This window comes from Somniosus microcephalus, chromosome 5 (genome assembly GCF_052327205.1).
Source record: "Somniosus microcephalus isolate GS21.2 chromosome 5, FLI_Smic_1.0, whole genome shotgun sequence".
Lineage (NCBI taxonomy): Eukaryota > Metazoa > Chordata > Chondrichthyes > Squaliformes > Somniosidae > Somniosus > Somniosus microcephalus.
In genome coordinates, this window is record NC_140991.1 from 315,520,032 (window position 1) to 315,533,101 (window position 13,070).

At 51.5% G+C, this 13,070-nt stretch overlaps 1 protein-coding gene across 1 annotated transcript in view; it reads left to right on the top strand.

The window, feature by feature from the left end:
* The first annotated feature begins 1,070 nt into the window (after positions 1–1,070).
* zcchc2 (zinc finger, CCHC domain containing 2) overlaps positions 1,071–13,070 on the top strand; it is an 81,836-nt gene continuing 69,836 nt past the window's right edge. The window contains 4 exon segments of the mRNA XM_085989275.1: positions 1,071–1,568; positions 1,570–1,667; positions 1,670–1,854; positions 1,856–1,897. Coding sequence (XP_085845401.1) covers positions 1,225–1,568; positions 1,570–1,667; positions 1,670–1,854; positions 1,856–1,897 — 669 coding nt within the window. The 5' untranslated portion in view covers positions 1,071–1,224.

Below are 13,070 nucleotides of genomic sequence, written 5' to 3' on the forward strand. Positions count from 1 at the left end.
TCACCACACGGACTGCAGCGGTTCAAAAAGGCGGCTCATCACCACCTTCTCAAGGGCAATAAATGCTGGCCTTGGGAATCATAGAATCATAGAATTCTTATGTTCTTATGATGGTTACAGCACAGGGGGCCATTCAGCCCGTCAAGCCCCGTGCCGGCTCTCTGCGAGAGCACTTCAGCTTCACCCCGCCGCCCTTGCCCCGTAGCCCTGCAACTTTTTTCCTTCAGGTACTTATCCAATTCCCTTTTGAAAGCCACGATTGAATCTACTCCACCACCTTTTCAGGCAGTGCATTCCAGATCCTAACCACTCGCTGTGTAAAAAGTTTTTCCTCATGTCGCCTTTGGTTCTTCTGCAATCACCTTAAATCTGTGTCCTCTGGTTCTCGACCCTTCCGCTAATGGGAACAGTCTCTCTCTATCTACTCTGTCTAGACCCCTCATGATTTTGAACACCTCTATCAAATCTCCTCTCAAACTTCTCTGCTCTAAGGAGAATCACCCCAGCTTCTCCAGTCTATCCACGTAACTGAAGTCCCTCATCCGGTAACATCCACGTCCTGTGAACTTATAATAAAAAGGCGAGCCTTTTTAGGGGTGCCGGGGGGGGGGGGGCGGAGACAATCGCAGGGGGATGAAAGTGGGAAATCTCTGGCTTGTAGGAGTGGCCCCCAACGCAGAGTTGGTGAGTTGGATTGCCTGGCTGAGGGAGGGAGGAGAGGCGGGGCCAGAGGCTGGGCGGGGGCTTGGCCTGGGCTCGCCCAATGGACAAGCGGGACTTTGGCTCGAGTGATTGACAGGTGGGGGGGCATGGGCTCGGATGATTGACAGGCGGGGCCTGGGCCGGTGCGATTGACAAGCAGGTGGGCGGGGCTTGGCGCATGCTGAATGCCGGGCGGTGAAGAGAGGGGCGGGGCTTGTGCTCGGTGGATTGACAGGCGGGGCTTAGACTCGCCTGATTGACAGGCAGGGAGTGGGGCGGGGCTGGTACTCGGGTGATTGACAGGAGGCAAGAGGCGGGAGAGGGGCGGGGCCTGGGCTCGACTGATTGACAGGTGGAAAGAGGCGGGAGCGGGCGGGCAGCGGCTTTCCACTCAGTCGGCGCTCGGCTGCCATTACCGAGCTCGGCGCCCGCGAGCGAGAGAGAGAAAAAAAATGTGCTGACAGCTAATTAAATTGTGGTGTTTTTTATTTCCTTTTCTGCCTGCATTAACTCGATGAAAAGATGAAGGTGCTGATGAAGCTGCCTGATGAAGAAGAGGAGGAGGAGGAGGACGACGAGGAGGAGGAGAAAGCGGCGGCGGCCGCCGCCATGATGGAGCCGCGGAAAGAGGGCGTCTACGAGTGGTTCGGCTCGGCGCTGACCTCGGCCCAGCGCCTCGAGTTCTGCTGCGGCCTGCTCGACCTGTGCCACCCGCTGGAGCTGCGCTTCCTGGGCAGCTGCCTGGAGGACCTGGCGCGCAAGGACTACCACACGCTGCGCGACGCCGAGCTGCGCGCCAACAGCGCGGCCGAGCTGCGCGGCCTGGTCGGCGGCGAGGCCGCGGCGGGGCCGGGGGCGGGGGGCGGCCGATGAGCGGGTGAGCCGCAGCAAGCTGGTGGTGTCGCTGGCGCTGCTGGGCTCCGAGAACCGCGAGGCGGCCGCCCTGCTGGCCCGGGCGCTGGCCCGCCTCTCGGGCCCGCCCCGCCGGCCGACGCCGCCGCCGCCCAGGAGGAGCTGGTGCTGCTCTTCACCATGGCCTCCAACCACCCGGCCTTCTCCTTCCACCAGAAGGAGACGTTGCGCCAGCAGCTCGGCCGCCTCCAGCAACAGCAGCAGCAGCACCGGCAACAACGGCCGCCGCCCCCACCGCCGCCACCCGGCAAATGGCCGCAAGTTCCAGAACGCCGTCGCTAAGGTAAAACACTCGGCCGGGGGGCGGGCGGGGGCAGAGAGGGCGGGGTGAGGGGAATAGGGAGGGTGAAGGGGTAGAGGCATTGAGGGAGGGTGGTACAGAGAGCGGAGGTGGGATGAGGTGGGTGGGGGTAGAGCGGGGTGGGATGAGGTGGGTGGGGGTAGAGCGGGGTGGGATGAGGTGGGTGGGGGTAGAGCGGGGTGGGATGAGGGGGGTGGGGGTAGAGCGGGGTGGGATGAGGGGGGTGGGGGTAGAGCGGGGTGGATGAGGGGGTGGGGGTAGAGCGGGGTGGGGGTAGAGCGGGGTGGATGAGGTGGGTGGGGGTAGAGCGGGGTGGGATGAGGTGGGTGGGGGTAGAGCGGGGTGGGATGAGGTGGGTGGGGGTAGAGCGGGGTGGGATGAGGTGGGTGGGGGTAGAGCGGGGTGGGATGAGGTGGGTGGGGGTAGAGCGGGGTGGGATGAGGTGGGTGGGGGTAGAGCGGGGTGGGATGAGGTGGGTGGGGGTAGAGCGGGGTGGGATGAGGTGGGTGGGGGTAGAGCGGGGTGGGATGAGGTGGGTGGGGGGGTTAGAGCGGGGTGGATGAGGGGGGGGTAGAGCGGGGTGGGATGAGGGGGGGGGGGTAGAGCGGGGTGGGATGAGGGGGGGGTAGAGCGGGGTGGGATGAGGGGGGTAGAGCGGGGGGGTAGAGGGAAGAGAAGGGGGTAGAGGGGTAGGGCATTGAGAGGGGGTAGGGTAGAGGGGTGAGGGTGGTTCGAGCGGGGTTTGGGGCTAGAGGGGTGTGGTGAAGTGACGTTGAGGAGAGGGGCGTTGTGACGGGGAGCATGGAGAGGGAGGCGTTGTTGGGGGGGGGGGCTTGTGACCGGTAAGTGGGGTGCGAGAGAGAGAGAGGTGGGGGGTGGGGGGTTGTGACCGGCAAGTGGCGTGTGCGCGAGAGAGGTGGGTGGGGGGGGGTTTGTGACCGGTAAGTGGGGTGCGAGAGGGAGGTGGGGGGGGGGCGGGGGGTTGTGACCGGTAAGTGGGGTGTGAGAGAGGTAGGTGGGGGGGGGGGGGTTGTGACCGGTAAGTGGGGTGTGAGAGAGGTGGGGGGGGGGGGGTTTGTGACCGGTAAGTGGGGTGCGAGAGGGAGGTGGGGGGGGGGGGTTTGTGACCGGTAAGTGGGGTGCGAGAGAGAGAGAGGTGGGGGGTGGGGGGTTGTGACCGGCAAGTGGGTGTGCGCGAGAGAGGTGGGTGGGGGGGGGTTTGTGACCGGTAAGTGGGGTGCGAGAGGGAGGTGGGGGGGGGGCGGGGGGTTGTGACCGGTAAGTGGGGTGTGAGAGAGGTAGGTGGGGGGGGGGGGGTTGTGACCGGTAAGTGGGGTGTGAGAGAGGTGGGGGGGGGGGGGGTTTGTGACCGGTAAGTGGGGTGCGAGAGGGAGGTGGGGGGGGGGGGTTTGTGACCGGTAAGTGGGGTGCGAGAGAGAGAGAGGTGGGGGGGGTTTGTGACCGGTAAGTGGGGTGCGAGAGGGAGGTGGGGGGGGGGGCGGGGGGTTGTGACCGGTAAGTGGGGTGTGAGAGAGGTGGGGGGGGGGGGGGTTTGTGACCGGTAAGTGGGGTGCGAGAGAGAGAGAGGTGGGGGGGGGTTTGTGACCGGTAAGTGGGGTGCGAGAGGGAGGTGGGGGGGGGCGGGGGGTTGTGACCGGTAAGTGGGGTGTGAGAGAGGTAGGTGGGGGGGGGGGGGTTGTGACCGGTAAGTGGGGTGTGAGAGAGGTGGGGGGGGGGGGGTTTGTGACCAGTAAGTGGGGTGCGAGAGGGAGGTGGGGGGGGGGGTGAGAGAGGTGTGGGGGGGGGTTGTGACCGGTAAGTGGGGTGGGGGGGGGGGGTTGTGACCGGTAAGTGGGGTGTGAGAGAGGTGGGGGGGGGGGGTTGTGACCGGTAAGTGGGGTGTGAGAGAGGTGGGGGGGGGGGGGGGTTGTGCCCGGTAAGTGGGGTGTAAGAGAGGTGGTCTGGGGGGGGGGGTTGTGACCGGTAAGTGGGGTGTGAGAGAGGTGGGGGGGGGGTTGTGCCCGGTAAGTGGGGTGAGAGAGAGGGAGGTGGGGGGGTGGGTGCGGTTTGTGACCGGTAAGTGGGGTGCGAGAGGCGCTGTGATGGAGGAACCGTCGGCTGCCGCTGCTAGTCCTATTCCGCTCGTGCACACACTCGTGTATAGTTTTTAAAAATTACTTTTAAAAACTGTTCAAAATAATTACTTAAGTACCTAATCGATCTATTGAAATAAAACACCTCGGGTGACATTTAAATTTTGAAGCGAATTTACTATTTTTAATAAATATATACACATACATACTCGTCATTCGGTCCGCCTGCCTTCAGTAGGCGGGCGCGACTTGGCTATGACTCTCCCAATGGGGCTGGATGGACTGGGTGGATGTGCAGGATTGGCAGTTGCCCAGGCCGCTGCGTGGTTGGTCGGGCTAGGGGGAGGAGCTCCTTGTTTTTGAATGGGTCGTTGGCGCTTGAATGCGGCCAATGGGGCGGTGTGCTCGGCCTCAGTTGGTGGAGGAGGAGTTGAGGATTGAGGGGTCAGTGTTGCATCCAGAATCTGAATCAACAAGCTGATGGAGGATGGGTTTCTTCTTAGACAGTCCCTCGGAGCTGAGGATGACTTGCTTCCACATTAAAAATGAGTTCTCGGGTGACTGATTAGTCCAATGCGGGACCTACAGTCTGTGTCACAGGTGGGGCAGACGGTGGTTGACGGGGCGAGTGGTTGGGGTGCTTGGGTTGACTTGCGCTTGGCTTCTGCTTGCTCCCAGCAATGAGACTCGAGGTGTTCGGCGCCTTCCCGGATACTACTACTCCTACTTTGTGCGGTATTGGGCCAGGGATTCCCAGGTGTCAGTGGGGATGTTGCACTTTTTCAAGGAGGCTTTGAGGGTGTCCTTAAGCGTTTCCTCTGCCCACTTGGGGGGCTCTTGCCGTGTCGGAGCTCCGAGTCGAGCGCTTGTTTTGCCAATGGATTTGCAGGATCTTGCAGAGGCAGCGTTGCTGGTACCTCTCCAGTGCATTGAGGTACCTGCTGTACATGGTCCATGTATCTGAGGCATATAGCAGGGCGGGTATCACTGCTGCTCTGTAGACCATGAGCTTGGTGCCGGGTTTGAGGTCCTGGTCTTCCTCAGGCGACCGAAGGCTGCACTGACACACTGAAGGCGGTGTTGGACTTCGTCATCGACGTCTGCCCTTGTTGACAGTAGGCTCCCGAGGTATGGAAAGTGGTCCACGTTGTCCAAGGCTGCCTTCACTAATCTAGTAATCTTCATAGGTGAAGCCTCTTTTTTTTTTTTCTTTCTTTTCTTCCCCCTTTTCTTTCTTTCCCTGGAGCTGGTGGTCATAGAAGTTTACAACACAGAAGGAGGCCATTTGGCCCATGTCTGTGCTGGCTGAAAAAGAGCTATCCAGCGTAATCCCACTTTCCAGCTCTTACCTGTAGGTTTCGGCACTTCAAGTGCATATCCAAGCACTTTTTAAATGTGATGAGGGTTTCTGCCTCTACCACCCTTTCAGGCAGTGAGTTCCAGACCCCCACCACCCTCTGGGTGAAAAAAGTTCTCCTCAACTCCCCTCTAATCCTTCTACCAATTACTTTAAATCTGTGCCCCCTGGTTATTGACCTCTGCTAAGGGAAATAGGTCCTTCTTATCTGCTCTATCTAGGCCCATGGCCGCTTCCTTTCACCCACTTGAAAGTGTTTGCTCGCATGGTTATGCAGCAGTATGAAGGTGCTACAGTTCAGTTTGGCAAATCAATTAGAAAACAATATATATAATCGTGTTAATGTTTATTGCATGTTGGGTTTGAAGCCCAGCTGTCTTCTGTCCCAGGAGGAATGGGTGTTTTATTAGCTGAGTTGCCATAGATGCACCTCTTTGTTCACACAGCCCCCTTCCCCTCCCATATCTCAACTTATGCTCTGATATTTAGTTTAGCGGAAGCTGCCCCAAGTGTCATGTACCAGTTGCTCACCTTTGCAAACCTTACAATTGCACCCATTCGCAACTACAAAGCCTCAAGTTGTAACTTAAAAGCAGTGTTGCTTTTTAATATAGAGGGATGCCTTTTTTTTGTCTAAATGTCTTTCTCCCCCATCACCCTCCCTTCCTGAGGGTGTTGACTGTTTGCTGATGTACAGTTCCTAAGTTACCAGTAATTTCCAGGATATGGCTGAAGTAACAACAGAAAATGCTGGAAATACTCAGCAGGCCAGGAAGCATCCGTGGAGAGAGAAAGAGTCAACGTTCCAGGTCTGGTGAAGGATCCCAGACCTGAAACGTTAACTCTGTTTCTCTCTCCACGGATGCTTCCTGGCCTGCTGAGTATTTCCAGCATTTTCTGTTATTTCAGATTTCCAGCATCTGCAGTATTTTGCAATTATATATGGCTGAAGTATCCCATTTTTCATGTGTGAAGCTGCACGGTGAGTGTTGGTGGGATATTCAACTGTTGGTTGCATTGTACAGCCCAATCATGTTCACTTTGCAGCAGCAACTAGATTGAGGTTGGGAGCAGAAACTTTTGCCAGATCCTGTTTCCTTACCCCAAACCCAGGGACTTGATCTTAATGGTGCAGTGAAAACTTTAAAGTGTCTCCATATAACTAGCAATACTGTAATGAATAACCCAGGTTCAGTACTGTGTAAACCTTTAATAACCTCTGTCCTTCAGGCACTATTAATCCTTCTGTGATTCTGTCCCGGGAACAGGCTCGAGGGGGCTGAATGGCCTACTCCTGCTCCTGTGTCCCAAAGGTTTATACAGTAATACTGAGGCCTTGAATTCAAGTACCTTTTGACCAGAGCTAGTTTATTGCCAAGCTCCTTGAGCCTGTTCCTGGGGCATACTCCTCGAAGGATTAATCATGTCTGATGGATAGAGGTTATTAAATGTTTACACAGTACTGAACACGGGTTATTCATTAGTGTGTTGTTAGTTATATTGAGACATTTTAAAATAAGCTAGCTAAATGAGAACTGAACGGAATAAAGTCAAAAAATGTTAAATGTGTAATTGCTCTTGCCATCCAGTTTCTAAGTGACTAAATTTCTTCATTTAAAACGAGCTAATGAGAAATTGTTGATGAAGTGTAATCGGCTAAGTTCTCGGGCTCCCCTTTCATATATCTTGGAGGCGTCTGTGAATCTGGGCCTATTGCTGAATACTTGACCCATACAGCTGTGCAGTTGAAAGGGCCTTTAGAGCTCAAGTGTTCATATTTTTGAAATAAAAACAAAATGCTGGAAACATTCAGGCCCAACAAGGAAATGTCAGATTAATGTTTCAGGTTGATGAACTTTTGCAGTTCTGACAAAAGGGGTCATCAACCTGAAATATTAACCCTCTGTTTCTCCGCAGATGCTGCCTGACCTGCTGAGTGTGCCCAGCACTTTCTGTTTGTATTTTAGATTTCCAGCATCTGCGGTATTTAGCTTTTTGTTCATAAAATTGAACTTGATTCTTGCAGTAGCTGGTTTATAACTTTTTTTAAGTGCTAGTATTCTTTAATACATAGTCAAATCTGGTCATTTAAACTAATATTTTCAGATGTAACTGCATTCGAATGAAGACCGGATACTGTAAGGTATTAAAAAAAAAGTATCTGACCTTTAAATGAAGGCTATTACAGGTGTATGTTACAAGAGGAATTGAAGCATGGTGGATAGAAAGTTGGCTGACAGGCAGGAGAGTGAGTTAGGGGGAAAGGGTATTGGCTGTGTTGAAAATGGTTTGCCATAGGGGTTAGTGGTGGGTATTGTTCTTGGTGGTTACATAGAAAGTAAAGAAAGAAAGACTTGCATTTACATAGCGCCTTTCACGACCACTGGACGTCCCAAAGTGCTTTTTGAAGTGTAGTCACTGTTGTAATGTAAAAAATGTGGCAGCCAATTTATGCACCGCAAGCTCCCACAAACAGCAATGTGATACTGACCAGATAATCTGTTTGTGATGTTGAATGAGGGATAAATATTGGCCAGGCCACCGGAGGTAACTCCCCTGCTCTTCAAAATAGTTCCATGGGATCTTTCACATCCACCTGAGGGGGCAGAAGGGGCCTCGGTTTAACGTCTCATCTGAAAGACGGCACCTCTGACAGTGCGGCACTCCCTCAGTACTGCACTGGAGTGTCGGCCTAGATTTTTGTGCTCAAGTCTCTGGAGTGGGACTTGGAACCCACAACCCTCTGACCCAGAGGCGAGGATGGTACCCACTGAGCCACGCCTGACACTAGATGATTTGGAATTGGGCATAAGGAACGCAATCTCCAATTGCTGACACAAAAGTGGGGAGATGGCAAATACTGAGGGACTGTGAAAGACTTAAGGAATACATAGGTTAGCGAAATGGCAAGATGGCTGGCAGGCGCAATTGAATGCGGAGAAGTGTCCGTGATGCATTTTGAAGGCAAAATGAGGAATAAGTATATACCCGAATAGAGGGGTGCTGAAGGGTGTGGATGAAGAGAGAGATCGAGGGGTTTAAATAACACTATTTCCTTGAATCTGCAAGTGCAAGTCGATTGGGCTTCTACTCGCTGGGGTTTAGAAGAATGAGAGGGGATCTCATTGAAACTTATAAAATTCTGACAGCACTGGACAGACTAGATGCAGGAAGGATGTTTCCGATGGCGGGGGAGTCCAGAACCAGGGGTCACAGTCTAAGGATAAGGGGTAAGCCATTTAGGACAGAAATTGGGTGAAGAAATTCCGCCTCGAGAGTGGTGAACCTGTGGAATTCTCTACCACAGAGGGCAGTTGAGGCCAGTTCATTAAATATATTCAAGAAGGAGCTGGATATATTTCTTACGGCTAAAGGGATCAAGGGATATGGGGAGAAGGCAGGGACAGGGTGCTGAATTTGGATGATCAGCCATGATCGCATTGAATGGCGGAGTAGGCTCGAGGGGCCGAATGGCCCACTCCTGCTCCTATAGAGTCATAGAGTTTTACAGCACAGAAAGAGGCCCTTCGGCCCATCGTGTCTGCGCCGCCCATCCATCCCTGTCCAGTCTAATCCCATTTTCCAGCATTTGGTCCATAGCCTTGTATGCAATGGCATTTCAAGTGCTCATCCAAATGCTTCTTGAATGTTGTGAGGGTTCCTGCCTCCACCACCCTTTCAGGCATTGAGTTCCACATTCCAACCACCCTCTGGGTGAAAAAGTTCCTCCTCAAATCCCCTCTAAATCTCCTGCCCCTTACCCTGAATCTATGCCCCCTTGTTATTGACCCCCCCACTAAGGGGAAAAGTTCCTCTTTATCTACCCTATCTATGCCCCTCATTATTTTGTACACCTCAATCAGGTCCCCCCTCAGCCTTCTCTGCTCCAAGGAAAACAACTCCAGCCTGTCCAGCCTCTCTTCATAGCTGAGGCGCTCCATCCCAGGTAACATCCTGGTGAATCTTCTCTGCACCCTCTCCAAAGCAATCACATCCTTCCTATAGTGAGGCGACCAGAACTGCACACAGTACTCCAGCTGTGGCCTCACCAGCGTTTTGTACAGCTCCATCATAACCTCCCTGCTCTTATATTCTATGCCTCGGCTAATGAAGGCAAGTATCCCATATGCCTTTTTAACCACCTTATCTACCTGCTCCGCTGCCTTCAGGGATCTATGTACATGTACACCAAGGTCCCTCTGACCCTCTGTACTTCCTAGGGTCCTACCACTCATTGTGTATTCCCTTGCCTTATTTGTCCGTCCAAAATGCATCACCTCGCACTTTTCAGGGTTAAATTCCATTTGCCACTTTTCCGCCCATCTGACCAACCCGTTTATATCGTCCTGTAGCCGGAGGCTTTCCTCCTCGCAATTTACCACCCCACCAATTTTCGTGTCATCTGCGAACTTACTGATCATACCTTTTACATTTTCATCCAAATCATTTATGTAGATCACAAACAATAAGGGACCCAGCACCGATCCCTGAGGTACCCCACTGGACACAGGCTTCCAGTCACAAAAGCAACCTTCGACCATCACCCTCTGCCTCCTGCCACTCAGCCAGTTTAGGATCCAACGCGCCAAGGCACCCTGGATCCCATGGGCTCTTACCTTCTTGACCAGTCTCCTATGCGGGACTTTGTCAAAAGCTTTACTGAAGTCCATGTACACCACATCCACAGCATTTCCCTCATCCACCCCACTAGTCACCCCCTCGAAAAATTCGATCAGATTTGTTAGGCATGATTTACCCTTGACAAAGCCATGCTGACTATCCCCGATTAATCCTTGCCTCTCCAAGTGGAGATTAATTTTGTCCCTCAGAATTTTTTCCAATAATTTCCCCACCACAGATGTTAGACTCACTGGCCTGTAATTCCCTGGTTTATCCCTGCTACCCTTCTTGAATAATGGTACTATGTTAGCTGTTCTCCAGTCCTCTGGTACATCCCCTGTGGCCAGAGAGGTTCTGAAAATTAGTGTCAGAGCCCCTGCAATCTCCTCCCTTGCCTCCCACAGCAGCCTGGGATACATCTCGTCCGGGCCTGGGGATTTATCCACTTTTTGGCCCGCTAAAACCGCTAGCACCTCCTCCCTCTCGATGCTAATATGTTCAAGTATGTCACAGTCCCCTTGCCCGATTTCTATGTCTGCATCGTCTTTCTCCATAGTGAACACAGATGCAAAAAATTCATTTAAAACCCCGCCTACATCCTCTGGCTCTACACACAGATTGCCACTTTGGTCCCTAATGGGCCCTACCCTTTCCCTGGTTATCCTCTTGCCCTTAATATACTTATAAAACATCTTAGGATTTTCCTTTATTTTGCTCGCCAGTGTTATTTCATGGCCCCTCCTCGCCCTCCTAATTTCTTTTTTAAGTATGCCCCTGCACTTTTTATACTCCTCTAGGGCTTCTTCTGTCTTTAGTCTTTTGTAACTGCCAAAAGCCCCCCTCTTATTTCTAATGCATTTCTGTATATCCCTTGTCATCCAAGGTTCCCTTTGCTTGTTGGTCCCACCCTTGACCTTTACAGGAACATGTTGGCGTTGTACTCTATCTTCTATGTAAAGCTATATTAAAATAAAAGGCCAACAGCATTGAGTTTTAGAAATAGAGGCACATAGTATAAGAATACAGAAGTAATACATTTGTATAAAACATTGGTTAGGACACAGTTAAGAGCATTGTATGCAATTATGGATGCCCCATTATTGAAAGGGCAAAAAGCCATGGAGATCGTATAATATAGATTCCCTGCGATAAGGCCAGGTGTGGGAAAGTCTGATTTATTAAGAGAGACTTGAGATAACTGGACTATTTCCACTGGAGCAGCGAAAACTAAGATCTAATAGTTTCTAAAATTATAAAAGATTTTAATAGTGTGAATATAGAAAGATATCCTCTGGTTGGGGAGTCAGTGATGAGCAGTCATCGTTTTAAAATCCTCACTGAGGGTGCAGGTTTGAGCATGGAATGCTTTGCCACAGAGAGTGGTTGAGGCACACACCATTGCATCTTTTAAGGGAAAATTGGTAAATATTTGAAGCGGAGGAGGATGGGACTTTGGAGAGAGAGGAGACCAGGCAAGTGGAATTATTTTTGGAATGCTCTAGTGAAAGAGGCAAGTGCAGACAGAATGGGTGAATGAGATTTGTTTGAATGTTCGATGGTTCTGTTGACATCTGATTTCAGTTTGATTTTTGATGAGGGAAGAGAGCAGTTGTGGCAGAAGGTACCAGAGGCAGGAGTGAGCCACGTAATGGTGTCCATTCTGGTATCCATGTATAACTAAATACCCGAGCAAGAGTAGGCAAAGTATTCTATTAGTGTATCTGGGACCTTGGTGAGCATAAGAAATAGGAGCAGGAGTAGGCTATAAAACTTGCATTTATATAGCCCCTTTAACGTAGTAAAATGTCCCAAGGCGCTTCACAGGAGCATTATCGAACAACATTTGTCTGAGCCACATAAGGAGATAATAGGGCAGATGACCAAAAGCTTGGTCAGAGGTAAGTTTTAAGGTGCGTCTTAAAGGAGGAAAGGGAGGCAGAGAGATTTAGGAAGGGATTTCCAGAGCTTAGGACCTCGGCAGCTGAAGGTACAGCCCCTCGAGCCTGCTCCACCATTCACTCATATCATGGCTGATCTTCGACCTCAAACTCCACTTTCCTGCCCGATCCCCATATCCCTCGATTCCCCTAGAGTCCAAAAATCTATCAATCTCAGCCTTGAATATACTCAACGATTCAGCTTCCACAGCCCTCTGGGGTAGAGAATTCCAAAGAGTCACAACCCTCTGAAGAAATTTCTCTTCAAACGAAAGGACCAATGAGATTTAAGGATAGAGAAAGAAACAGGAACAACTGAAGTAAAATCGGGTGAATTACAGTCAAATCAGTTACAGCAAGAGAAATAAATAAACAGAGAAAGATTGGATTGAGAGAGAAAAAGAGACAAAGGAAAAGTAAGAACAAAATTAAATTTTAATAACCTCCCAGAACAATTTACTACCTGCAGGAGTGAGGCTCCACAGTTTCAATTGTTCCCTTTCTGTGCCGGAGAGGTTGAATGGCATTGCAGGAATATAAATCTCAATTGTTAAAGGGTCCTTGCACTGTACCAGCCTTAACTTGCTGCGGTGAGTTTAATTCATATTTACTGTGCAAATGCAGCAATTTCTTGAAACTCGCAGGGACATTGACGACGAGCTGCTGTTTTCGCAAAGCTACTCGCAATCCAAGCCTCATCAGAAATTGCTGGATGATTTACACACTAATAACGGAGCCATTAATTTCCCAGCAAATTCTGAGCATATGTGGAGGGATGTGCTGGATTTTGGAACAATGAATCTTATATCCAGGGGGCCGGCAGAATTCTTTGATCTTTAGGATGGTATTGAACAGTGAAGCAGAGGGGTTAGTTACAGAGTAGGATACCATCCGCATACTGTGACATTTTGTGTTCAGCTGTGCCAGCCTGTGTTCCATGTTATAAGGGGCTCTATGGCAACAATGAAGAGGAGGAGGGGCCAATAAGACGCACTCCTTGTTGCTGTGGTTGGAGGGAGTTGAAACCATTGGTGGATGCGAGATTGGAATATAGGATTTGAATCCACTTGAAATTTCAGTTTTATTTCTCTTCCTTGCCCCTTTGAAACTGTATTGTATCAAGCCCTTTGTTAAATGTCCTCGTGCAG